Source organism: Mesoplodon mirus, assembly GCF_964341445.2.
Source record: "Mesoplodon mirus genome assembly, chromosome: 10".
Taxonomy (NCBI): Eukaryota; Metazoa; Chordata; class Mammalia; order Artiodactyla; family Ziphiidae; genus Mesoplodon; species Mesoplodon mirus.
This window is the reverse complement of record NC_138986.1, coordinates 109885244-109912965: the sequence shown is the minus strand read 5'-3', so window position 1 is coordinate 109912965 and position 27722 is coordinate 109885244. Positions and strand designations below refer to the sequence as shown.

At 43.6% G+C, this 27722-nt stretch overlaps 1 protein-coding gene across 1 annotated transcript in view; it reads right to left on the bottom strand.

The window, feature by feature from the left end:
• The window catches only part of LOC309811230 (protein FAM170A-like), a gene marked incomplete at both ends in the record, with an annotated part of 60945 nt that extends 40082 nt beyond the window's left edge, over window positions 1–20863 (bottom strand). The window contains 3 exons of the mRNA XM_082633816.1: window positions 16997–17514; window positions 18326–18466; window positions 20794–20863. Coding sequence (XP_082489942.1) covers window positions 16997–17514; window positions 18326–18466; window positions 20794–20863 — 729 coding nt within the window. The remainder of the gene's footprint in view (window positions 1–16996; window positions 17515–18325; window positions 18467–20793) is intronic.
• Window positions 20864–27722: the final 6859 nt, after the last annotated feature.

The window sequence follows — 27722 nt, the reverse complement described above, 5'->3', positions numbered from 1 at the left end:
CCTGGAATACTCTTTCACCTGTAATCTTTTAGGCCTCTACTTCTTTCAGTCAGTCACCTTAAAGATGAGGAGGTGGCTGTCCTCTGACCACCCTATGGAAAATACAGTCCTCTCTTTCTTACTCTCTCTGCCTTGCCTTGTTTTGTCTCTAAGCGTTTCACTCATGTACATTTTGTTCACCTGTTTCTCACCTCTCTGTCTTCCACTGGAGGGTAATCCAGGAGTGCAGGAGGAATTCGGGCTGTTATATGTTTATTGCTCACTAGCCTCAGTGCTTAGCATAGTCTTGGTACATGACAGGAACTCTTAAATATTTCTTGAATAAACGAATGAGTTAATGGATAGAGAAATTAGCCTTCCATGAAAATAGCTAGTAGGCGGTGAACAAATCCGAGTGAATAAGGGATATTGCTAAATGTTTTTTGTCTTCAAATGAATTCCTAGCCTAATTCTAACTTCTCAGGTGCCCATGATGTGTGTATGTGTGTGTTTGCCTTTCTGTACAAGTTGGCCCTCATCAACTTGCACAAAAAATATGTATAGAACCTGTAATTATAACCAAACTGAGTAAAATGCTTTCCCTGTGACTTTCCTTGAGCTCTCAGTAGCAGAGCAAATTCATTTGGGGAGGAAATAGTGTTTGGAATGAGGATTCTTATGTCTACTTCTTAGGTAACCGTCCCATAGAAGGAAAGAAATTTCTATTTCCTTATCCCTTATACCAGGGGAGAACAGGTCTCAGAAAACAGCCAGCTGGTGAGTTAGCCTTTCCCTTAAAAGATTTGCCCCGCTGCGTCCCATTTGCCTCCTCCAAAGCCCACCTCACTAATAAGAAATCGATCTTTGTTAGCTCTACAAACATTTTGTGTGTGTGTGTGTGTGTGCATTTGTATGTACCTTGTAGAAGGCATTTTAGATAATGTCACCTTGAGTGCTTTGATCATTCTTTAATAGTTTCTAGTCTGTTTCTTCTCAATACTTATCACAGGCTATGGAATTTATTCCCAGCTCACTCATAAAGCCCATTCTTCACTTTGGAACTCATTCTTGTTAAAGACCAATGTATCTGTGTCCAAAAATTTTCCATGCTGTTTTTAAAGAGACAGCATTCTTCCCTAGCCTCTAAATTTTGACTCCTGCTTGGCAGGGGGAGTGGAGGAACATATTAGGCAGCACAAATGCCTGAGAAGGATCCAGTGCATAGGTCTTCATGCTCTTTTTTTTTTTTTTTTTTTTAAATTTTATTTTATTTTATTTTTTTGCTTTATAACAAATTTAATCAGTTATACATATACATATGTTTCCATATCCCCTCCCTTTTGCGTCTCCCTCCCACCCTCCCTATCCCACCCCTCCAGGCGGTCACAAAGTACCAAGCTGATCTCCCTGTGCTATGCGGCTGCTTCCCACTAGCTATCTACCTCACGTTTGGTAGTGTATATATGTCCATGCCGCTCTTTCACTTTGTCACAGCTTACCCTTCCCCCTCCCCGTATCCTCAAGTCCATTCTCTAGTAGGTCTGTGTCTTTATTCCTGTCTTACCCCTATGTTCTTCATGACATTTTTTTTTCTTAAATTCCATATATATGTGTTAGCATACAGTATTTGTCTTTCTCTTTCTGACTTACTTCACTCTGTATGACAGACTCTAGGTCTATCCACCTCATTACAAATAGCTCAATTTCATTTCTTTTTATGGCTGAGTAATATTCCATTGTATATATGTGCCACATCTTCTTTATCCATTCATCCGATGATGGACACTTAGGTTGTTTCCATCTCCGGGCTATTGTAAATAGGGCTGCTATGAACATTTTGGTACATGTCTCTTTTTGAATTATGGTTTTCTCAGGGTATATGCCCAGTAGTGGGATTGCTGGGTCATATGGTAGTTCTATTTGTAGTTTTTTAAGGAACCTCCATACCGTTCTCCATAGCGGCTGTACCAATTCACATTCCCACCAGCAGTGCAAGAGTGTTCCCTTTTTTCCACACCCTCTCCAGCATTTATTGTTTCTAGATTTTTTGATGATGGCCATTCTGACTGGTGTGAGATGATATCTCATTGTAGTTTTGATTTGCATTTCTCTAATGAGTAAAGATGTTGAGCATCCTTTCATGTGTTTGTTGGCAGTCTGTATATCTTCTGTGGAGAAATGTCTATTTAGGTCTTCTGCCCATTTTTGGATTGGGTTGTTTGTTTTTTTGTTATTGAGCTGCATGAGCTGCTTATAAATTTTGGAGATTAATCCTTTGTCAGTTGCTTCATTTGCAAATATTTTCTCCCATTCTGAGGGTTGTCTTTTGGTCTTGTTTATGGTTTCCTTTGCTGTGCAAAAGCTTTGAAGTTTCATTAGGTCCCATGTGTTTATTTTTGTCTTTATTTCCATTTCTCTAGGAGGTGGGTCAAAAAGGATCTTGCTGTGATTTATGTCATAGAGTGTTCTGCCTATGTTTTCCTCTAAGAGTTTGATAGTGTCTGGCCTTACATTTAGGTCTTTAATCCATTTTGAGCTTATTTTTGTGTATGGTGTTAGGGAATGATCTAATCTCATACTTTTACATGTCCCTATCCAGTTTTCCCAGCACCACTTATTGAAGAGACTGTCCTTTCTCCACTGTACATTCCTGCCTCCTTTATCAAAGATAAGGTGACCATATGTCCGTGGGTTTAACTCTGGGCTTTCTATCCTGTTCCATTGATCTATCTTTCTGTTTTTGTGCCAGTACCATACTGTCTTGATTACTGTAGCTTTGTAGTATAGTCTGAAGTCAGGGAGCCTGATTCCTCCAGCTCCATTTTTCGTTCTCAAGATTGCTTTGGCTATTCGGGGTCTTTTGTGTTTCCATACAAATTGTGAAATTTTTTGTTCTAGTTCTGTGAAAAATGCCAGTGGTAGTTTGATAGGGATTGCATTGAACCTGTAGATTGCTTTGGGTAGTAGAGTCATTTTCACAATGTTGATTCTTCCAATCCAAGAACATGGTACATCTCTCCATCTATTTGTATCATCTTTAATTTCTTTCATCAGTGTCTTATAATTTTCTGCATACAGGTCTTTTGTCTCCTTAGGTAGGTTTATTCCTAGATATTTTATTCTTTTTGTTGCAATGGTAAATGGGAGTGTTTCCTTGATTTCTCTTTCAGATTTTTCATCATCAGTATATAGGAATGCCAGAGATTTCTGTGCATTAATTTTGTATCCTGCAACTTTACCAAATTCATTGATTAACTCTAGTAGTTTTCTGGTAGCATCTTTAGGATTCTCTATGTATAGTATCATGTCATCTGCAAACAGTGACAGCTTTACTTCTTCTTTTCCAATTTGGATTCCTTTTATTTCCTTTTCTTCTCTGATTGCTGTGGCTAAAACTTCCAAAACTAGGTTGAATAAGAGTGGTGAAAGTGGGCAACCTTGTCTAGTTCCTGATCTTAGTGGAAATGGTTTCAGTTTTTCACCATTGAGGACGATGCTGGCTGTGGGTTTGTCATATATGGCCTTTATTATGTTGAGGAAAGTTCCCTCTATGCCTACTTTCTGCAGGGTTTTTATCATAAATGGTGTTGAATTTTGTCGAAAGCTTTCTCTGCATCTATTGAGATGATCATATGGTTTTTCTCCTTCAATTTGTTAATACGGTGTATCACGTTGATTGATTTGCGTATATTGAAGAATCCTTGCGTTCCTGGAATAAACCCCACTTGATCATGGTGTATAATCCTTTTAATGTGCTGTTGGATTCTGTTTGCTAGTATTTTGTTGAGGATTTTTGCATCTATGTTCATCAGTGATATTGGCCTGTAGTTTTCTTTCTTTGTGACATCCTTGTCTGGTTTTGGTATCAAGGTGATGGTGGCCTCGTAGAATGAGTTTGGGAGTGTTCCTTCCTCTGATATTGTTTGGAAGAGTTTGAGAAGGATAGGTGTTAGCTCTTCTCTAAATGCTTGATAGAATTCGCCTGTGAAGCCATCTGGTCCTGGCCTTTTGTTTGTTGGAAGATTTTTAATCACACTTTCAATTTCATTACTTGTGCTTGGTCTGTTCATATTTTCTATTTCTTCCTGATTCAGTCTTGGCAGGTTGTGCATTTCTAAGAATTTGTCCATTTCTTCCAGGTTGTCCATTTTATTGGCATAGAGTTGCTTATAGTAATCTCTCATGATCTTTTGTATTTCTGTAGTGTCAGTTGTTACTTCTCCTTTTTCATTTCTAATTCTATTGATTTGAGTCTTCTCCCTTCTTTTCTTGATGAGTCTGGCTAATGGTTTATCAATTTTGTTTATCTTCTCAAAGAACCAGCTTTTAGTTTTATTGATCTTTGCTATCGTTTCCTTCATTTCTTTTTCATTTATTTCCGATCTGATTTTTATGATTTCTTTCCTTCTGCTAACTTTGGGGGTTTTTTGTTCTTCTTTCTCTAATTGCTTTAGGTGCAAGGTTAGGTTGTTTATTCGAGATGTTTCCTGTTTCTTAAGGTGGGATTGTATTGCTATAAACTTCCCTCTTAGCACTGCTTTTGCTGCATCCCATAGGTTTTGGGTCGTCGTGTCTCCATTGTCATTTGTTTCTAGGTATTTTTTAATTTCCTCTTTGATTTCTTCAGTGATCACTTCGTTATTAAGTAGTGTATTGTTTAGCCTCCATGTGTTTGTAGTTTTTACAGCTCTTTTCCTGTAATTGATATCTAGTCTCATAGCATTGTGGTCAGAAAAGATACTTGATACAATTTCAATTTTCTTAAATTTACCAAGGCTTGATTTGTGACCCAAGATATGATCTATCCTGGAGAATGTTCCATGAGCACTTGAGAAAAATGTGTATTCTGTTGTTTTTGGATGGAATGTCCTATAAATATCAATTAAGTCCATCTTGTTTAATGTATCATTTAAAGCTTGTGTTTCCTTATTTATTTTCATTTTGGATGATCTGTCCATTGGTGAAAGTGGGGTGTTAAAGTCCCCTACTATGAGTGTGTTACTGTCGATTTCTCCTTTTATGGCTGTTAGTATTTGCCTTATGTATTGAGGTGCTCCTATGTTGGGTGCATAAATATTTACAATTGTTATATCTTCTTCTTGGATCGATCCCTTGATCATTATGTAGTGTCCTTCTTTGTCTCTTCTAGCAGTCCTTATTTTAAAGTCTATTTTGTCTGATATGAGAATTGCTACTCCAGCTTTCTTTTGGTTTCCATTTGCATGGAATATCTTTTTCCATCCCCTTACTTTCAGTCTGTATGTGTCTCTAGGTCTGAAGTGGGTCTCTTGTAGACAGCATATAGATGGGTCTTGTTTTTGTATCCATTCAGCCACTCTGTGTCTTTTGGTGGGAGCATTTAGTCCATTTACATTTAAGGTAATTATCGATATGTATGTTCCTATTCCCATTTTCTTAATTGTTTTGGGTTCATTATTGTAGGTCTTTTCCTTCTGTTGTGTTTCTTGCCTAGAGAAGTTCCTTTAGCATTTGTTGTAAAGCTGGTTTGGTGGTGCTGAACTCTCTCAGCTTTTGCTTGTCTGTAAACGTTTTAATTTCTCCATCAAATCTGAATGAGATCCTTGCTGGGTAGAGTAATCTTGGTTGCAGGTTTTTCTCCTTCATCACTTTAAGTATGTCCTGCCACTCCCTTCTGGCTTGTAGAGTTTCTGCTGAGAGATCAGCTGTTATCCTGATGGGGATTCCCTTGTGTGTTATTTGTTGTTTTTGCCTTGCTGCTTTTAATATGATTTCTTTGTGTTTAATTTTTGACAGTTTGATTAATATGTGTCTTGGCGTATTTCTCCTTGGACTTATTCTGTATGGGACTCTCTGTGCCTCCTGGACTTGATTAACTATTTCCTTTCCCATATTAGGGAAGTTTTCAACTATAATCTCTTCAAATATTTTCTCAGTCCCTTTCTTTTTCTCTTCTTCTTCTGGAACCCCTATAATTCGAATGTTGGTGCGTTTAATGTTGTCCCAGAGGTCTCTGAGACTGTCCTCTGTTCTTTTCATTCTTTTTTCTTTATTTTGCTCTGCAGCAGTTATTTCCACTATTTTATCTTCCACCTCACTTATCCGTTCTTCTGCCTCAGTTATTCTGCTATTGATCCCATCTAGAGTATTTTTTATTTCATGTATTGTGTTTTTAATCGATGCTTGATTCATCTTTAGTTCTTCTAGGTCCTTGTTAACTGTTTCTTGCATTTTGTCTATTCTATTTCCGAGATTTTGTATCTGGGAAATAGAATCTTGGATCATCTTTACCATCATTATTCTGAATTCTTTTTCAGGTAGAGTGCCTATTACCTCTTCATTTGTTAGGTCTGGTGGGTTTTTATCTTGCTCCTTCTCCTGCTGTGTGTTTTTCTGTCTTCTCATTTTGCTTATGTTACTGTGTTTGGGGTCTCCTTTTTGCAGGCTGCAGGTTCGTAGTTCCTGTTGTTTTTGGTGTCTGTCCCCAGTGGCTAAGGTTGGTTTAGTGGGTTGTGTAGGCTTCCTGGTGGAGGGGACTAGTGCCTGTGTTCTGGTGGATGAGGCTGGATCTTGTCTTTCTGGTGGGCAGGTCCACGTCTGGTGGTGTGTTTTGGGGTGTCTGTGGACTTTTTATGATTTTAGGCCACCTCTCTGCTAATGGGTGGCGTTGTGTTCCTGTCTTGCTAGTTGTTTGGCTCAGGGTGTCCAGCACTGTAGCCTGCTGGTCGTTGAGTGAAGCTGGGTGCTGGTGTTGAGATGGAGATCTCTGGGAGATTTTCGCCGTTTGATATTATGTGGAGCTGGGAGGTCTCTTGTGGACCAGTGTCCTGAAGTTGGCTCTCCCACCTCAGAGGCACAGCACTGACTCCTGGCTCCTCAATTTGGGATGATGTGTTGTCTATTCATGTATTCCACAGATGCAGGGTACATCAAGTTGATTGTGGAGCTTTAATCCGCTGCTTCTGGGGCTGCTGGGAGAGGTTTCCCTTTCTCTTCTTTGTTCTCACAGCTCCTAGGTCTCAGCTTTGGATTTGGCCCCGCCTCTGCGTGTAGGTCACCGGAGGGCGTCTGTTCTTCGCTCAGATAGGACAGGGTTAAAGGAGCAGCCTCTTCGGGGACTCTGGCTCACTCAGGCCAGGAGGGAGGGAGGGGCACGGAGTGCGGGGCGAGCCTGCAGCGGCAGAGGTCGGCGTGACGTTGCACCAGCCCGAGGCGCACCGTGCGTTCTCCCAGGGAAGCCGCCCCTGGATCCCGGGACTCCGGCAGTGGCGGGCTGCACAGGCTCCCGGAAGGGCGGTGTGGGCAGTGACCTGCGCTCGCACACAGGCTTCTTGTCGGCGGCAGCAGCAGCCCCAGCGTCCCACGCCTGTCACTGGGCTCCGCGCTTTCAGTCGCGACTCGCGCCCGTCCGTGGAGCCCCTTTAAGCAGCGCTCTTAATCCCCTCTCCTCGCGCACCAGGAAACCAAGAGGGAAGAAAAGGTCTCTTGCCTCTTCGGCAGCTCTAGAGTTTTCCCGGACTCCCTCCCGGCTAGCTGTGGCACATTAGCCCCCTTCAGGCTGAGTTCTCGCCACCAGCCCCAGTCCTCTCCCTGCGCTCTGACCGAAGCCCGAGCCTCAGCTTCCAGCACTGCGTGCCCCGGCGGGCGAGCAGACAAGCCTCTCGGGCTGGTGAGTGCCGCTCGGCACCGATCCTCTGTGCGGGAATCTCTCCGCTTTGCCCTACCCAGGTATGTGGGGAGTTTCTTGCCTTTTGGGAGGTCTGGGGTCTTCTGCCAGCGTTCAGTAGGTGTTCTGTAGGAGTTGTTCCACGTGTAGCTGTATTTCTGGTGTATCCGTGGGGAGGAAGGTGATCTCCGCGTCTTACTCTTCCGCCATCTTACCCGGAAGTCTTCATGCTCTTTTTTAACCCCACTGATTCTTAGACCCTTTTTTAAAATTAAATAATTGTTGGTTGCATTGGGTCTTCGTTGCTGCATATGGGCTTTTCTCTAGTTGTGGTGAGTGGGAGCAGCTCTTGGTTGTGGTGCGCAGGCTTCTCATTGCAGTGGCTTCTCTTGTTTCAGAGCACGGTCTCTAGGAACGCGGGCTTCAGTAGTTGTGGCACGTGGGCTCAGTAGTTGTGGCTCACGGGCTTAGTTGCTCTGCGGCATGTGGGATCTTCCCGGACCAGGGCTCGAACCTGTGTCCCCTGCACTGGCAGGCAGATTATTAACCACTGTGCCACCGGGGCAGTCCCGGTTTTTAGCCCCTTTCATATCCTCCTCAGCACTAACCCCCTTGGTGTGCTGCCGCCTCGGGTGCAGCCTTTCAACTTAAGCAAAACTGTACTTTCCAGTCCTTTTCCTGTATCTGATACCTGACTTGTAAAAGCTGTTTCGCTTCTCTGACTTGGTTCAAACTTAACCTGGGATTCAGAATTGTAGAGAATCCTAGAAATCAAACTGAGTTCACCTGTGCATGCATTTCTTGAGCCCTGACTAACTGCTAGGCACTGTTAAAGCTGTGAGCACAGCAAAATGCTTGTCTTTATTGATACTGTGTTATGGTAGGAATGACATGTAATTTTTGAAAGATGATTTAAATAGTATGTCAGAGTAGTCATTTGGTTTTAAATGGGTTTCATTAATGCTAAGTATTTGGGAGTTTAACAGACCATCTCTTGGTTTCTGTTAGTATATAAACCAGAGAACTTCATTTGTCGTGCGAAAGATGAGCTGAACCATCCTGAGGCTCATTAAAGTCTCATACTGTGTCTTAAGTGCAAAATCTTGAATCTTTGAACAAAGCTTTCACGTGTCCACATCTCTGAATTCTCTGTCCTTCTAGAAGAAAACAATCAAAGTGAGTTGAGGGCCGTTCAAGACAGAGGATCACGTGAAGAGCTTTCCTGCTGGCAAATCTGGCAACAAATTGCAAATGACTTAACCAGATGCCAAGACTCCATGATAAATAGTTGTCAGTTCCACAAACAAGGTGATTCCCCCTGCCAGATTGGGGCAGGACTCTATTCAAATTTCTGAAGATGAGAACCGTATATGAAATGATAAAGCAGGTGATCCCAGTAGTAGTGGAAATGCAAGGTTTGCAACTTTGAGAGCCCAGGATTCTTGGAGGAAAACTTCATTGGCTGAGTCACAGAATTATCAGCATAGACACCAGCAAATTTCCATGAAAAATAAACTGTGTCAGTGTAAAGAGGATGTTGACACCATCAGTTGGATTTCACATCACCTTGATGCTCATGGAGTACACAAGGGTCAAAAATCTTATGGCTACAGTGACTATAGAAAAGATAGCACGAGGGTTTCAACACTGGATCAGAATACCATGATTCACACAGGACAAAAACTTTACCAGTGTAATGAACGTAAAGAAACCTTCACCGATCGCTCCACCTTTGATCTTCACCAGCAATTGCACTCAAAAGAGAAGTCTCATACGTGCAGTGAGTGTGGAAAAGGCTTCCGTTACAGCTCGGTTCTTCATATTCATCAGAGAGTTCACGCGGGAGGAAAACACAGTGAGTGTGATGAGTGTGGCAAGGAGTTCAGTCAGAGCTCACAGCTGCAGACTCCTCAGAAAGTCCACACTGTAGAGAAACCATTCAAATGTGGGGAATGTGGGAAAGGCTTCAGCCGTAGGTCAGCACTTAACTATTCATTGTAAAGTCCACACGGGAGAGAAACCTTATAATTTTGAGGAGTGTGGGAGGGCCTTCAGTCAGGCCTCTCACCTTCAGGACCATCAGAGAGTCCACACTGGGGAGAAACCATTCAAATGTGACACATGTGATAAGAGCTTCAGTCGGAATTCACACCTTCAGTCCCATCAGAGAGTCCATACGGGAGAGAAACCGTACAAATGTGAGGAGTGTGGGAAGGGCTTCATTTGTAGCTCAAATCTATGCATTCATCAGAGGGTCCACACAGGAGAAAAACCCTACAAATGTGAGGAATGTGGGAAAGGCTTTAGTCGGCCTTCAAGTCTTCAGGCCCATCAGGGAGTCCACACTGGAGAGAAATCATACATACGTAATGTGTGTGGTAAAGGCTTTACTCTGAGTTCAAACCTTCAGGCACATCAAAGAGTCCATACAGGAGAGAAACCATACACATGTAATGAGTGTGGGAAGAGCTTCAGGAGGAACTCCCATTATCAAGTTCATCTGGTTGTCCACACAGGGGAGAAGCCCTATAAATGTGAGGTATGTGGGAAGGGCTTCCGTCAGAGTTCATATCTTCAAATCCATCAGAAGGCCCACAGTGTAGAGAAAGCTTACAAGTGTGAGGAGTGTGGGCAGGGCTTCAATCAGAGTTCACGACTTCAGATCCACCAGCTGATCCATACCGGTGAGAAACCATACAAATGTGAAGAGTGTGGGAAGGGATTCAGTCGTAGAGCAGATCTTAAAATTCATTGCAGAATCCACACCGGAGAGAAACCGTATAATTGTGAGGAGTGTGGGAAAGTCTTCAGGCAGGCCTCAAATCTTCTGGCCCATGAGAGAGTCCACAGCAGAGAAAAACCATTCAAATGTGAAGAGTGTGGGAAGAGCTTTGGTCGGAGTTCACACCTTCAAGCCCATCAAAAAGTCCACACTGGAGAAAAGCCATACAAATGTGAGGAGTGTGGGAAGGGCTTCAAGTGGAGCCTGAACCTCGACATGCATCAGAGGGTCCACACAGGAGAGAAACCATATAAGTGTGGGGAGTGTGGGAAGCACTTCATTCAGGCCTCAAGTCTTCAGCTTCATCAAAGCGTCCACACTGGAGAGAAGCCGTACAGATGTGACAGATGCAGTAAGGTCTTCAGTCGGCCTTCACAGCTACAGTCTCATCAAAGAGTGCACACAGGGGAGAAGCCTTACAAGTGTGAGACCTGTGGTAAGAGGTTCAGTTGGCGCTCCAGTCTAACAGTTCATCACAGAATCCATGCTGCTGATAAATCCTATAAAAGTGAGAGGAGTGGTAAGACCATCAGAGAGCCCACACACGAGAAAAGTTCCATAAAATGAGTAAAACAAAAACAAAAACAACTCAGGTGTCATGTGAATTCTTCCAGTCATCAAGTTCAAAAGAAAAAAAAATCATTTGTTTCATTAAAGTCGGTGTTTCAGCCATAGCTCAACATGTCCCAGTAGTCAGGAGGCCACACGGCAGAGAACTCTGGTAAATGGTGTAGTAAGTTGGAACTTTGACCTCTATTAAATATTAGGGGAGAAGCCTTAGTGTGAGTTTTAGCAGGCCTTGTACAAAAGTATGATGAACATGCCAAAATGTATGCCCATTACAACGTAAATTCCACGAATGCAGCGACGTTTGTTCTGAATCTACAGTCTGAACATTGTCAGCTACTTTGTAGGTGCTCGATATTTGTTCAGTTAATGAATGAGGAAAAACTTTTTGAAAATTATGTTGCAATCCCCTCCAAAATTTCATAAAAATTTGTATTCAGAGCAGTTAACCTAAATCTGGCCTTAAAAGTAATTCAGGGAGACAAAAATTTGAAGTGTTAGAAAACCACTCAGTATTGCAATTTGTAATATTAATGTGACATCGTCCTGTTATGATGAGCTCCATTTGTCTCCCCCCAGCCTCGCTTCAAGTTGGATCTTATCTTGGACTTCGTCTATCTAATATTCTGTGAATCTTATACAGTACAAATTTAGTTATCTTTTGTGACAGTATAGACTTACTGAAAATGGATTGTTCATCTTGCAATACAGAAAGCATACTGTTGACCCTTTTTTCAAGAATGTCAAGGCAGAGGTTTAAGTGTCAGAAAGAGTTACTAATGACAGTGACAGAGGACAAACATTTCTTAGTAAATGAACTGATCGTTGGTTTCTTATTCACCACATTTCCGTCTAGGTTTTGATGTGATTGTCTCCCAAGGGTTTTAGCATTACTTTCATCAAGACTTCTTAAGTAGAGAAAAGAGGCTGTTTGAAGTAGATTACTTTTGTCAAGTTCTCTATCTCCTTACTCCTCTCTGGCCTGAGATAAAAAGAAAAAAATTATTTGTTGAAATCTGGTAATTTCATCAAACATATTTATTCAACGACTGACTTGCACACTTTTTCCTAGCGGTGGATTGAAAAATTGATTTTCAAAGTGAAGTTGCTGAGTACATATCAAAACATAGAACGTGCGTCCCTTTGATATAGAAATCACAGAATAGGACCTTATAATTAGGAAATTCAAATAGAAAAGGTGAGTAGCATGTCAATGTTACTAAATTTTGTAAAAGTGAAATATTCAATAGGAATGTCTTTATATTTTAAGATAGTTATGTAATAACAGGTCTGTTAAAATGATGGCTTAAACTTAATGACAGAAGCATGTAACAGTTTAATGTATTTTAGGTAGGTACATCACATACCTTAATCAAACATGTATGTGTGTGTGTTAATGCATCCTATCATCTGTAAAGGGATATTCACCCTTAGGTAAACAGTGGCAAGGTTTTCAGGGATTTTTTCCACATGTAACTTCCATATTTTAAATTTTTCATTGAGCATCAATTTTCCAGTAAAATACTGTTACTTTTATAGTAACATAGGTAGTAAAATAATGTAAAATATAATATTAAAAATTACTAAGAACATATTAATCCCTCACAGTAAGAAATCCTATCATCATGAGGTATACATATATATGGCCAAAATTAAGGAATAGACCTCTAGAAATCAGTTATAAAAAGAAAAAATGTATATGGTTATTCAAAGATACAGAATAGTAGTCAGTGTAACGGTCTATTTATAATTAATGCATTTGAAGTTTAGGATAAATCCATGCAGCCCAGAATATTCTGTTTTAATTCCAACAGTAGAAATTTACACATCCTAGTTCTCCTCATCAGGCTTCCTTACTGGGTGAATGGATGGATAGCTCGGGGTACCGGCTTGTCCTTTCAAGTGCTTGGTCTGACTGGAGAAGTAGCTGGGTCGTTCCAGACACTATGACACAGAGAACCATTAGCTGTGGGAAAAAAGGAACTTACCCCCCAAAAAACTTTTTAAAATTGTTTACAAAGTAACAGTGATTGGGCAAATCCTGAAGATAGAGAGTGGAAATAGGTAAGTTTTAGAGGTAAAATTTATCAACGATTCCCTAAGGAAAAATGTGCATAGGGAAGAAACCTAGAATGATGGGAACAAGTTGTTAAGGAGGAGGTTTGCATACCATTTCCTACTTCTTAGTCATTTCACTGATGTTTAACACTTACTTGGTTAAAGGGCTTTACTCAGCAAAAGATGTATTTAATGTGAGAGGCAGGTTTCCAAGATTGGCTTCCTAGACCACACCTTCACATGTGTATGTAAAGTCCATGCTACCTCAAATTGCATTGCATTAGATGTCAGAAATCCTAGGGCTTTCTTGTTTGGTTTGGTTTGGTAGCTATCAAACCACCAACTCTCAAGGTAATTTGTAGTTTAGTGAGTTAAGTCAAGGGCTGGAAAACTACCTCTTGTGAGCCCAACCTGGCTCATTGCCTTTAAAGCTTTATTGGAACATAAAAGCTCTTTATTGGCCCATCCATTTATTTACCATCTTTGAGTGTTTCCCATTGTGCTGACAGTGTTCAGTGGTTGTGACGAGCACTGATGGCCCACAAAACCTAAAATATTTACTTTCTGGCCCTTGAGAGAAAAAGTCTGTTGATCCCTGTGGTAAGCCCAAAAGGTTTGTCTCTGTAAGTGAAAGACCACAAGTAGAGCAGAACTTAGACTTGGTTCAGTGAGGATTCCAGAGAGGTTTCCTTTTTGATTCTCATATCTGCCCTTCTGGTTGACCTTGTTCTTTAGTTTGGTTCAAAGACAGTGGTAGCAACTAGGGACTACCTGTTTCTTTCTTCACATTCAATGAAAGAGCTGCTCTTCCATTCTTAGTGTTGAGTAGTTCACAACTCACTCCCAGTGCATGGCTTCCTCTAACCTTGACTCCCACCTATGCTAAAGACTAAATCTTTAGCTTTGTATCCAGTTCCATTGGCCTTTGTAGGGCCTTCAGTTTCAACTCCCAGTTGATAGCTTGAGCTCGAAATCTGTTTTTACCGTTGGGGATTTTCTGTCTTAGCTTTGAGCTTGGCTACATAGCAACACTTTGGGGGACTTGTTATAATCAGCATTTCTATCTTTCTTTCCTTCCTTTTTATTTATTTATTTTTTTAAGGGGATCCAAAGTCAAATTCAGTCAGTGGCTGAATGACAACACATTGATTCACAACCTTGTAGATTCTCTTATGTCCTAGGGCATCAGTGGGAAGGAGTAGAATCCTGGAAATTTGAGGTGGAAATACATGGGCAGATTCCAACAAAGCTGAGGCCTGTGACCTCTGACCTGTGACCTCTTAGTTGAGCCTGCTGTGCTATTAGAAGGAAGTCTGCCTCTACTCTGAGGTAGTTTCCTTGCAGGGGTCTGTGGATCCTCAAGACTTGCCTCCACTACCTCTCGTTTTTCCAGACCTAGTAATCAGACTAGAGTCCTTGAAATGGGGACGGGAGCAGGGAAGGGGTGGGTACCCACCGGGTATAAAGGATGACCATGAGGAGACACTCTCTGCTAAAATAAGGAATTGTATAATTTATATCAATAGAAACCTGAGAAATAATGTGTGTGGATTTTGTAGGTATTGAAGCAGGTGGGAGTAATGTAATATTGGGTTAGGCTGGATTTGTTGATACGAGTGCATTCAACACCCATTCCAGACTCAGCGTGTTAGCTTGGCTACCTGGGAATGCCTTCAACAGTTTGCTCAAATGACTGACACCTGTACCCAAAGTTAGCGTATGCTAAAGTCAAAATGCCAGGACTTTCTAAGTATGTTGTAGCAAAATTTCTTGACGTTGGCATGACTGACATTTTGAACTGGATAGCTCTTTGTTGTTGGGAGCTGTCCTGTGCAATGTAAGATGGGCCAGTGGCACATACTCTTCCCTGCCACCCTAGTTGTAACAATAAAAAGTGCCTTGAGGGCTTCCCTGGTGGCGCAGTGATGGAGAGTCCGCCTGCCGATGCAGGGGACACGGGTTTGTGCCCCGGTCCGGGAAGATCCCACATGCCGCGGGGCAGCTGGGCCCGTGAGCCATGGCCGCTGAGCCTGTGCGTCCGGAGCCTGTGCTCCGCAACGGGAGAGACCACAACAGTGAGAGGCCCACATACCCAAAAAAAAAAAAAAAAAGTGCCTTGATACATCCGTGTGCACCAGCCACGTGGGGCTCATTCATAACACAGCTCCTTAAAGAAAAAAGTCTCAAGGGGCATCCCCGGTGGCGCAGTGGTTGAGAGTCCGCCTGCCGATGCAGGGGACATGGGTCCGTGCCAGGGCCCGGGAAGATCCCACATGCCGTGGAGCAGCTAGGCCCGTGAGCCACGGCCACTGAGCCTGTGCATCCGGAGCTTGTGCTCCACAACAGCAGAGGCCACAACAGTGAGAGGCCCGCATACCACAAAAAAAAAAGTCTCAAGACACTGCCACATATTTCCTGGGAGGGGGGACCAAAAGTGTCCCCAGCTGAGAACCACCATTGTAGAAGGTTTACAAAGGCATAGGAATGCCAGACCACTGGAGTGGGTTTATCACATAAGATCTGCTCACCCAAACCCCCTATGTGCCCTGGGAGGGCTCAGAGGACACTTCCTTTGCCAGAGGTTTAAGAAACGTATTGGTGAGGGGAGCGTTAGCAGTCTTGGAATGCTCTGTAGCTGCTCTTCTCTGCAGGCCAGGAATGAGAGGGAAAGTATGTCATCATAATGGGCTCCCTAAATTCAGTGAGGCTAATGGGATCGTGGGGCATCATGGGTCAAGTGGAAACACTTCATTGGCAGAGATAAAGTGAGCGTGTTTTTCACAATGAACAGCAAAATGAAAGGGCTCATTAGAATGCTTTGATACACAGAGATTTTTTATATTTGCTCATGTGCTATCTCTAGGGCTGAAATAAATGGGAAGTCTACTAATACCCTACTTGATTTGAATCAGGAGAAAAGCTCTAGGTCTGATGAACATGTCTGACCGGAATCAACATGGGAGTTGTGCTCCCTCAGCCATTTCGATAACATGAGTCAGTTCCCATTTCCAGAGCATCTTGAATGAAGGGCAGGCCGGGTCCCCTTGAGGGAGGATATACCCTGGTTTACTACCAACTATCCCGAGGGTGCTTTCTTCTCCCTGGAAGGGATAAAACAACTGAGGTAGAAGAGGAAGAGACAAGAAGCTCTCCAAGCTCTGCTGGTCAGGGTTACCCTCCAGCGTTGCCTTAATGCTCAGAGCCACACACACCACAGTGAGCTTGGCTCCAGATCAACTACCACGCAACGAAGGTTCTGGAACATTTCCATATCTCGGGGGACCTCATTTCCACGTGACTCTCTTTCCTATTCCCCTTTGTCACAGAAGGCTAGGTCCAGTGGTCCGGGTGAGATCTCAGCTCAGGCCCAAGGCTCTCAGACCTCAAAGTTCTGGTCCTGCAAGGGCCCCTGTCCTCTCTTGAGACCACTCCTGGCTCTCTCTGCCGAGAAGGAGCTGCTGGCAGTACGTCCTCTAAGAGTTGAGGTCCATCGTGCAGACCCTGAGAAAACTCCTAGGAAAAGGCTCCACCTTCTTGTTTAAGTCAACAGAGCTCAATTCCTTTGGAAGTGCTGGGTGTGTCCCATTTGATGCAACTTCAGAGCCATTAGGTAAACCAGCACATGTGTGTGGCCCCTTCCCTTAGACTCCTCTGGGCCCTCGTGACATAGGCTCAGAAGACTGCCAGCCTCAAGCCTTACCTCTTCCAAGACCACACCGTCTCCAGGATCTTCTGTCCCATGAATCTCAGTTGCTGTGTGGAAATCAAAAGAGAGGAAAGAGCCTGCCTACGGGGTCTCTTTGGGCTGGGGCCTTCTTGCTTCTCTTCCTCCTCCTCCTCGTCCTCCTCATCCTCCTTGTCCTCCTCCTCGGGGTGATTTCGGATTCCACATTGCCCATCCACTGGGCCATGTTGAGATGAAAGATACGGCAGCTGAAGCCCTCCAGGACGCCGCCCTTCACGTGCTGCTGGAGGACCTCCAAGGTGGGGAAGACTCGGCAGCAGGCCATGCACCTGAAGCCGGTCTCCATGGTCACCATCCAGTCCGGTGTCTTGGCCCTGGGTGTCTCCTCGACGGCAGGTGACCCTGATGGGCTGCCTGGCTCTGCCCTTTCCTCATACTCTTTCTCCTCCCCAGTGGGCTCACTGTCAGACAGGAGGTTTTCGGTGGACACATCAGAGGGGTAAGTGCCTACTGTGCACGCATCCTCAGGAAGGGTCACTTCTTCTATTGTCAGCTGCTTTTCAGGCAACTCCAAGGGTTTCTTTGTCTTCCAGGAGACAGCTACACCCTTGTTCACTTGTACCTGCATGTAGTATATTTTCATGCCCCTTTCCTCTTTGTCTGTGTGCAGATCGTTCTTACAGGGTGAAGAGGGTGAGGAGGAGACACAGTGTGATGGGGGAGCGGTCTCCCCTTTTTCCTGAACCTGGGCTAGGGGTGCAGTAGGCTGGGCAGTGTCTCGATGTGATCTCCGGATTCCTGAAAAAGGAAATTAAAAACATAATAACATGCATGGGCCATGCCAGAAGCTGAGGGAGCAGGTGTGGTAGACGAGAGAGGGACACTTGCATGACGTAGCTATGTCGTGAGCTTGGTGTCTGTTGGCCGTAGGAGGCAGTGGTGTATCTGGTGTCATCTGTGGGCTTTTTTCTGCGTGTTGGGGGATACTGGAGCGGTGTCTGTATACACGGGTGTGGAGTACAGTGGTGAGGACTGTGGTATGTGAGGGATGCGGATGGATGCGTGTAGGATGAGGAGTGTGAGTTTGGGAATATCGGTGGTGCATTCCTTGTGGAATGGGGCGGTGGTGCAGGAGGAGAGTACTGTGGATCACGTGCTTGGGGTTCATGTGTGCAATGAGAAGGGCTGTGCCTGGAGGGCGCATGTGTGTGTGAGCTTTGTGGACCTGAGCTGGATGGTGCTGCTCTCAGGCTGGAGGTCTATGATGTAGAACTCTGTCCTTCTCTGGAAGCAAAGGCAAAGAGAAACCCTACATTTTCCTCTGAAGATGCTTAATCTGGTCCCTCTTCCCTCCACCTCAAGTCCAGACCTTTCCGGCCCCTGCTCCTTGACTTCCCCACCATGGTAGTACCAGGATTGACACCCGCCCCCACCCCTGACTCAGCTGGGATCCACGCCCTCGTAACAGCTCAGCCATCCTGCCCAGGCTCCTCCACAGAGCCCTCATCACCTCTGATGACCCTGGGTTTCCTGTCAGCCTCCCTGGGATCTGTGTGCCTCCTGCCTCACAGCCAAGCACCCCCTCACCTGAGGAGCCCCGCGCCCTTACCGGCGTAGATGAGCTTGTGCGGAGAAGAAGCACAGGAGAAGTGTTTAGGGGCAGAGGAGACCTCCCCTGCCCCTGGGCTGCAGCCTTGGGCCACCACAGTGGATCCAAGCCGAGGGGGATCCTCTTGTGACTTCGAGATTCCTGAGGGAGGAATGAAAGGCTCAGGGTGGGTTCATCAGTCCTCTGTCCACAAATATTTACTGAGTGTGTGACACGTGTCAGGTGCAGTGAATACACACAGTTGAGAGTGTGGTTCCCAGTGTATACTCCAGGATTTAATTCCAATCAGTACTTACTCTGTCACTGTCTTGTTGGTAATGTAGGCCTCGGTGGTGACTGTGAGTATGTGGGAAGAGTGAGTGATGTGTATCAGTTAAGTCTGTGGTAAGTGTGGGGTTAGCATGGGGAGCACGGTGCAGATGTGTCTTATCTGTGTCTGTGGCCTTTGTGTGCATTGGTTCTGTTCACAAGTCTGCAATTCTGGGACATGTAACTTTTCCTCATTACATGGTGGGGCTTGTATTTATGTTGTGTGTTCATTCATTCATTCACCAAGATTCAGTAAGCAGCTACTCCTGTGTATCTGGCACTCTTCCATTGTTCTAGTCTCTGGTAATGCTGCACATTCTAGTAGTGGAAGACACAGACTAAACAAAAATACAATAAATATATAATACCTGAGCTGCTGGTAAGTATATAAGGGTTGCCAAACTAAGCAAAGAAAAATACAGGGCACCCAGTTAAATTTCAGTTTCAGATAAACCCAGAATAATTTTTTAGTGTAAGTATTCCCATGCAGTATTTGGTCTTACTTACTTTTAGTGTAAGTATGGCCCGTACAATATTTGGGACATACGGATACTGAAAAATTACTTGTTGTTTATCTGGAATTCAAATTGAACTGGATAGCCCATATTTTCTCTGGCAACCCTGACATGGGTTACTGAGACTGTGGTTTACTGTGGTTTGTACAAAGCGGGTCTGGCATTACTCAAGAATGTGTTATAAGTGTGGTGTGGATGACACGTGACTGGTTCTTATAGAGGTATTTAGCGATGGCTGAGGTTAGCTGTGTTTGTGCGAGAGTTGAGCAGATACATATATATATAGTGTGTGTGTGTGTGTGTGTCCTATATATATAGTGTGTGTGTCTATATACATATCTCCAGCGTTTGGTGTTGGAGGACAGGATTGTGGTACAGATGGGTTGTATGAGAACGTAGTATAGGAGGGATGCGTGTATATACCTCCATGTGCTGTGTGTGGTTTACTAAGGAAGTTATATGTGGGGTGAGTGATATTTTTGCTGTATCAGAGTGTACATGGGTGTATGAGTTACTGTCTCATAAAACACCCCTAACAAGAATTCTGTTTTCACTCTTACGTACACCGAGTGTCACCCACGTCCAGGCAGGGTGACAAGAACTTTACCACGCAGACTTTATATCTGATAAGCACTCTACCCCCATTCATCCTGCTCATCTCTGCACTATGACACACACACACGCACAGACACAGTCACACACACACACACAGAAACATAGAGAAAAATATTCTGAATGGTTAGGGGCAGTCATTGCCTTCCCCAGCCTGTCCCAGCCACTGCCTGAAAATCTGCCTGCTGTCTAGACCTCCATTGCCAGGGCCCACCCTACAGTCTCCAGTGTCCTGGGCCTGGTAGGAGCTACTGGGCTCTAATCTGGGGCAGAGGCCTCTAGCTGGAACTCTGAGGTGAGCACTCCCGCCCTGGGCATGCTACTCACCTACATTTAATGCACGCAGGCACCCCGTGGCCCGTGGCTCTCAGAGCTCCCCGCAGGACCATGAGGACCTTTCTCACCCCCGCCCACGTGGTCTCAGTCTCTGGAAAACCCTTCCCTTCCCTTGATCTCCTTTGGGCAATTCTTCCTGTTGAAGGAATAAAACCTCCTTGCTTTCAATATGACATCATCCCTAGACAAACAATCTTCTTTCGAACTGCAATCCACTTGTCAAGATACTTTTCAACATGGCCTTCAACTCATGGGGCTTCTCTTTCCACTTTAGTAAAAGAGGCCAAGCAACTCATGGGTCTCTCTCAGCATCCTTGCATCCTTCACATCCCCCACTTCATGACCCCAGGGAAAGATCCAAGAGCATAAGGGAGAAATCGGGGACTGAGAAAAGCTGCACCTCTAGGTCTCTGCAAGCAGGATGCAGCCTGCTGTGAGTTCGACAAAGCTCCAGGCCCGCCAGCCCCAGGAGAGAGTCGCCAGACCAGCGGAGCTGACCTCCCATCTCCCAGGGGCATCTGGCCTTTCTGTGCCGTCTCACACCACAGGGACGCTCCGGATGGATACGGCAGCATCAGTGAGACGAGGTCTCTCGCTACCTGCTTCACAGGTGACACGTTCTCAGTCCCCCCCATCCTAGAGAAGGTTTAGTTTGGCAGAAACCCATGTGCCCCAGACAAGTTGCCCCCCACATACCTCCTCCGTTCTCGGCAGTTTCCTGGGACTCTTCATTTTCCAGATGTTTCCTCTTTTGTCGCCGTTTCATGGTACCAACTAGAAGTCTCCCTTATAAGATGCCTCAAGAGATGTCCAACTCCTCCTCTTCCCTACAGGTTGGCCCTTCTTGGCTCTTGGGCAATCCGTTGAAATGATTCAATACAAACAAAAATAGTCAAGTCTCCTAAATGGCTGAAAAACTTGTACCACTTAGTGAACCAGCAGTACTGCCTAGTGCTCACCAGGGCTGTTATGTTTGCAAGGTTGCCAGGCGCACAGTGGAATACTGTGACCTCAGTGATGACATCAGAGCATTCGGTGAACCTAGGTTGAGCACAGTGTCTGCAGTAGCACAGGCCCCATTTTCAAGAACAATTCCTTTTTCCCAGCCGAAGCTTTCCCGTGAAAGGGAAAGGTTCATACCATATCTATTATAAATTGTATCATACCATGTCTATTATAAAATTCACATTTTGATTGGAGATCTTTTAATGTCTTTTCTAGAGAGATTTAATATGAATATTTTAAATGGTCTCCAGTTTCCCTGTGGATTATTGACATTTTAAACTCTGCACTTCAATTTTCCCTCAATACGTGTAATTTTGTCACGGCTCTTTCTGTACTTAAAGATGAGGAACTATATAATTGATTTCTTCATTTTTTCCCCATCTCTTTCCAAGGTACTGCATTTGATTGTGTCTTGCGACTGAGTGAAAAATGCTAGTCCTTGAGTCAGGACATTGGGCCCTTTAGCAAGTAACTCAACTTATCTGGGCTTCAGCTTCTGTATGTGCGATCAAGAGGCTTGGACTAGCTGACTTTTCAAATGCTGTGTTTCTTTGATTCACTCTCACTTACTGATCTGCTCCTTAAGAAGAGGGTCTGTTCTCATAAAGTAACAACAGTCTTTTCCTAACCTTGGGTTGGGCGGACTTTAACTGTTCGTACTCAGTTTGTTATTTATATTGCCTTCTACATATGCTTAGCTCTAAATAATTTATATGGTTCTTGTGACTATTTTTAGATCTTTTTTTCTTATTTTCTTTTACAGTTTCTAATTTGTTATCGCCAGTGTAGAGGAGCCTGATTGACTTTTAAAATTTATTGATCTTGTATGTGTGTGCCTTGTTGAACCTTCTTATTAGTTCCTGCTAGTTTATCTGTGGGTTCTTTTGGGTCTCCTAGATAAATGAGCATATTAAATGTAAATAATGTGTTCTTTGGATAAAGTTTATTTTCTTGCAACTATATATATACAAGCAATATGTTGAATTGATTTAAATATTTAAATACTTACATACCTGTTATCACAATCTAACATTCTTTATCTTATTTTCTTTCAATCAATATTATGTTTTCAAGATTTATCCATGTGAATCCATATAGATCTAGGTCTTTGATTTTTGACTGTTTGATATTATTTGATCACATGCATATAGCATCATTTATTTTCCATTCAAGCATTATTGGACAATTGGATTGTTTCCCTCCCTTCTCTAGAACAAACAACATTTCCTAGAATATCCCTGAAGATGTCTGACAGTCGAGAAGGGCCAGGCTGCCCGAAGGATTGGTACTTGCTTTTAGCCACCTTCCAACAGGCCGTCTCTAGCCAGCAATTTGAAGAATCGCTGAAATGAGAACTGCCCCAAATGTGAAGATCTTAGGAGCTTCCTAGAAGGTGGGAGGTTAATGATAGGCATCCTGCTGGGATCCCAGGGGAGTCTGAGCTGGCCTGAAGCTCATCTTCCTCCTCCACCTCTCAAGAGAAATGTGGAGGAAAGAAGACTTCAAAAACTGTGAGCAGGCAGAGGGAGAGATATTGGGGGCCGAAGCTGTAACTGAGGTCTTGGAGTGGGCTGTGAGCACGCAGAGCCTCTAGAGAGCCAGGCTCTGCCTTCTGAGGACTTCTCCCCTAAGGCTGCTCATAATTCACGTGATACCAGCCATATAGATCCGACTTGGCCCACACTGTCACAGAAAGCCTTATCAGAATCTCTTCTTCTTCATACACTCTTGTGTCTGTTACTTGGTTATTGCCTTTGGTACTCCACTGATGTAAACCACAGTCGGCAGGGGATGGAGGACACTAGTGACCCATCTTGCCCTGTGGCCTCAGTCCACAGCTTGAGGGTAAGGGAAGAAGCCAAATGAAGGTCAAGAAGGAAAGATGGAGTTTGAAGAGAAGACCTGAGTTAAGGGTTTCTTCTCAAGTCTTGATGACTGAAATGTAGCTCCAGTACCTGAAGTCCTGCTTGTTCTCAAGGCTGACCACGGGGCTGGGTGCACTCAGTGAAGGAACCGTATACACTTAGTATTTCCTTGCTTGCTCACACTTGCCCTCCTCTGATACACCCTCTGCAAGACTGATCTTCCCCTGAAACAACTTTCCACCTGCCACTGTCATCTCATGAACATTTGCTTCCCCTTCTTAGTGTCCCCCTAGAATGCCATTGCAGCCAATTCATAATTTGATAATCATGCTGCTTACCATATTCTCAGCAACTTCTGATAAATTTTATTCACTTTATTCCATAGTCTTCACCCATCAATAATCTTCCTTAACTTCCTAGCTGCAGGTTAACCCATTTGGAATCACTTCTTTTTCTTTCTCTTCTTTGGCAAATCCTTTCTACCTTTTAAGGTCTTTTTCTTGTCTCTCTACCATCCTGCCTTCCTGAACTTCTTTTTTTTCGTTTAAGTAACCTTTCAATCTCCTTCCCTAATTTCCTCATAAACATTGAGAGTTTATTCCTCACACGTTAGACAGTGGTTTATGAATGGCCAGGCATAAGGGACTCAGAATGAATTGGCAACCCCGAGGTACCTGTCTTGCTGGGGAGCCACAGGTGAAGGGCTGTCTGCTGGACATATGTTTGCATGGAGTCAGGCTGAGTGGCCTCAGGGTGTTTGCTCTGCACTTGTTTGTGTTTCTCTCTAGTTGGTTTCCTTGTCCAGCCACCTGTGACCTCCCTCCATCCAGCCCAGGGAATCCTTCTCATCACAGGGGTAGGATGTTTGTCTCATTTTCCATCACATCCTTTCCCCAAATTTTCGTTGTGAGTTGTTCCCATTCCAAAGACCTTTCCTCTTTGAAGAGAAAAGAAAAAATCTTGTCTCTCCTTTCCTCTCACTTCACTTCTGCTCTATTATCTCCTCTGTCCAGAATGGCCCACTGACTCACATGGGTGTAGATCCAAAGATGGCAAGAACTGCCAGCAATTCTGAGATAATAATACGGATGGATCAGGAAAACTTGAAAACCTTTATCCCGCCACATTAAAAAAAAATGCACTTCCAGTGTATTCAGAGTCTCAGTGTAGAAACACAAATGATGTAGAAATTGAATTGCACTCAAGTTTTGCTTTCCTCCTTTCCTGATTTATTCTAATCCTCAAAGTTAACATGGTGAACTATTTGTTATGTAAACTTTCAGACATTTTCTACTCATGCACACTTTTCTTTTTTTCACATAAGAGTGTGAACTAGGTCACTTTCAACATGCTGTGATTCTGTGATTCACTGTCTCCCACCGAGTCATCCACTGATAAAGTCATCTGTTTCATGGAGAAATATTTCCAGTAGCTAATAGCCAATGTCTGTGGAGTGCTTACTCTGTGTCGGTATCTTCTAACTACTTTACAGTTAATTTGTACAACATACCCATGGACCAGGTACAATTATGACCCCCAAGTGACAGATAAGTGCAGATAAGTACAAATAAATACAGAGGCCAAGTGACTTGCCCAAGACACTGGAGCAAATCAAAATCCATGCCTCTGTAATCATTTTGCTCTATTGCCTCTGTCTGGGAGGCTTGATGATTTGGCAACTAAAACCTTAAATATCATGTTCCATTTTCATATCTGTGACACAAGCGTGGGACTGTGATACGGGGTAACTAACCTGAGTACTTTTGAAAACCCTTATGCACCTGGATGAAAGTAAGCCAGGGACTGCAAGCTATAGATTTATGATTTCCTACCAACTTTTAAAAATAGCTTCTTGAATGCAATTTATGTAATGTCAAGGCTAGGATGTAGTCCAAATAGTAACAGAAAAATGAAGATATGCAGAAAAATACTTAAATTTGACAAGTATTGGGACTGTAGTATTTTTGGGGCCAGTGTGAAGACCACAGGAAAACTTGCTGTTTCCATCCCAAAGGGAAGAGCTCTGTGTTGCAACTGCCAAGGTCCCTGGGGCAGCAAGTGGGCTCACTGCTTAGTAAAGAAGCATCCTCAGTTTGATAGAATCATATGGGAGCCTTACATTTGGTTAGCAGGTTCTACCTTCTTGATGTAATAATATTTTCAGTTTGTGGGAGGGTATCAAGCTCTGAAAATACCCTTGGAGAGATTTGCTTATTAAGTTTGGCTTTTGCAATCTCCCTACTACTTCTTTACTAAGCACCAGGCGGCTTCCTTCGCTTGTCAGAATCATGTTGTTTTTCCCTTGTCGAATGAACTTCCAAATACTTTTGGATGAGCTATTAAGTTTGGAAAAAAATATACATCTCTTTAAAATAAGGAAGATAATTACAATGACAAGTAGAAAAGACTCTAAAATGGAGAATATACGCCATTACAGGCAATTAAGGGGAGTGGGAAGCTCGGGCTCACTGTCCAGGACATAGAAATAAAAGCTGAGGATGCTCTGAGGCATCTCTTGGATCTCTATAAGCCTCCATCGTTTCTGCTGAGTAGGGTTGACAGATAAAATATAGGCTCTTCAGTTAAATATGAATGTCAGAAAAACAACGAGTACATTTTTAAGATAAGTATGCCCCAAATAGTACATAGGATCTACTTAAACTAAAAGTGATGACTTACTATTCATGTGAAGTTCAAGTTTAACTGGGTATCCTGTATTTTTATTTAGTAAATCTGACAGCCCTACTGATGATCCACAATGGAGGCAGTTCAGGAACGGTACATGCTGGCTCTCGGACAGTCAGAAATGGCTCCAGCAGATCCAGGTACAGTATGAAATTCTTTTTGGATGTAGCTCAGAAGCCATGGCCAGCCCTTGACTGCAAGTACTGCCTCGGGTTTCCCTGAGGTGGGGTAAACCTTCCTCTTAATGGCCTTTTGGTAAGTCTGGAAGACCATATCCAAGGGGAGCCCCAAAGTCAGTTTCATCCTCACAACCATGTCTCCAATTCCTGGAATTGGCTGCATTTGACTCACAAGAGATGAGGAGGTTTGTGAAAATTGGGAGTGTCATAGCTTGAACCCTTTGTAGGTAAAGTTTTGCTGTTGTGAGAGTTTTAACAGGAGCAATGTGAAAGACTCCAGGTCCCCAGGTAGATAGAAATAATCCTGTTCTACCTGGGTGTATGTGACAAGTCTCTAGTAGCTCACAGAGCAAATATCTGGTCTTGGAAAGACTGATCCAAGCTTGGATGTTTCTGGTGACAAGGCAAGGTCGTGAGTTTGAAGTTCACCTTTTATGGTTGAGGAGACAATAAGGTTGTCAGAAGGGCAATCATGGAGGAGACGTTGGCTTCATCCATTGTGCAGGCTTGTATATTTGGTTCTATCTAGATTGTGTTTCAAAGGTGGAGCTTGTTTACAATTATGAACATTCTCTGACATGCTTTTTGGACCTTCATTCCTAGAGCGAGAGCAGTGCTGAGGTTCTAGAAATGCCCTGGATATTCTGAGCTGTCAATGGCCTTTCCCAGGTACTGTTCCCTTGGTGCTGCTCCTTGAAATGTGCAAAGGGATTATCATCTGTTTTGTGGTGGGTCCTAGCATTGTGAAAGGAAGCTGCTGCATCTGGCTCAGAGGATTTGGGATGTGGTTGGAGTAGATGGGCCAAATTTAGGTAACTGGTGTTACTCTAGACAAGGACAACAAATTATTGGAAGTGGAGTTGTCTGGGATGGGAATGATGTTGCGATTTCACAAATGCTCCAGGACCAAGGAAGACAACCAAAAGTACTGGGATTGTTTTAGGTTGCAGGTAAGGGACAGAGGGATGGACTAGAGATTGAGCTCATACAGCTGGTTAGTGTGTTGTTCATTCGTTCATTCATTCATTCATTCATCCAACACGTATTTACTGAGTTACTATCATGTGTCAGTTAGTCTGTTAGGTTTTGTGATACGATAGTGGAGGAAACAACTTCTCGGTCTTTAAGGAGTGTATAGTTCAGTCAGAGAGACTGATAAAGAAATAGGTAATTACAACATAGGAAATAAGTCATTTGATAGAGGAAGTAGGTGTTTGTGGGTGTAAACAGGAGGGTAAATTTAACTAAGTCCAGTTGTGGAGGTAGGGAATGGGAGACCCAGAGGGACTTCTTGAACGAAGTGATAGTGGAGATCAGCAGGGTGAGTAGCAATTTTCCAGGACCTTCCCAGGCAAAGATGGAAGGAAGGAAGGAAGTTTCAGGCAGAGGGACCACTCTGTACAAAATCCTTAAGATAAAGAGGATATTGTATGTTCTTCAGCATGGCTGGGGCATGAACTCTGAGAAAGGGGGTTGATAGGAGACATGGCTGGAACGAGAGCCATGGCTCTGTCATTTAGACTTTGTTCTGTAATCAATGGGGATTCATTGAAGGTGAAGGCAGAGGAGTGCCTCCATCAGACTGTGTCCTAGAAAAGCCACTTAGGTGACTGTGTATAGGGTGGGTTTAACTGAGCATCAGCGTGGACAGTAAGCTCAAATTTTTCTGTGTGGGACCAGTGTCACACATGGGACTATGTAGGGCACCAGATTCAATGGGGCAATGAATGTTTTTTGGTTTTTTCCTCCTTTTTTATATGAGGCTAGGCAGATGATGCCATGCCTTCGTTCCATTAAGAGCAATGTGAAATCAGTGAAATCTCCTAAGATTCTGCAAGGCAGATTTTTCTTTGTATGATTTTAAATTCCCTCAAGACCTGAAAGGGCCATT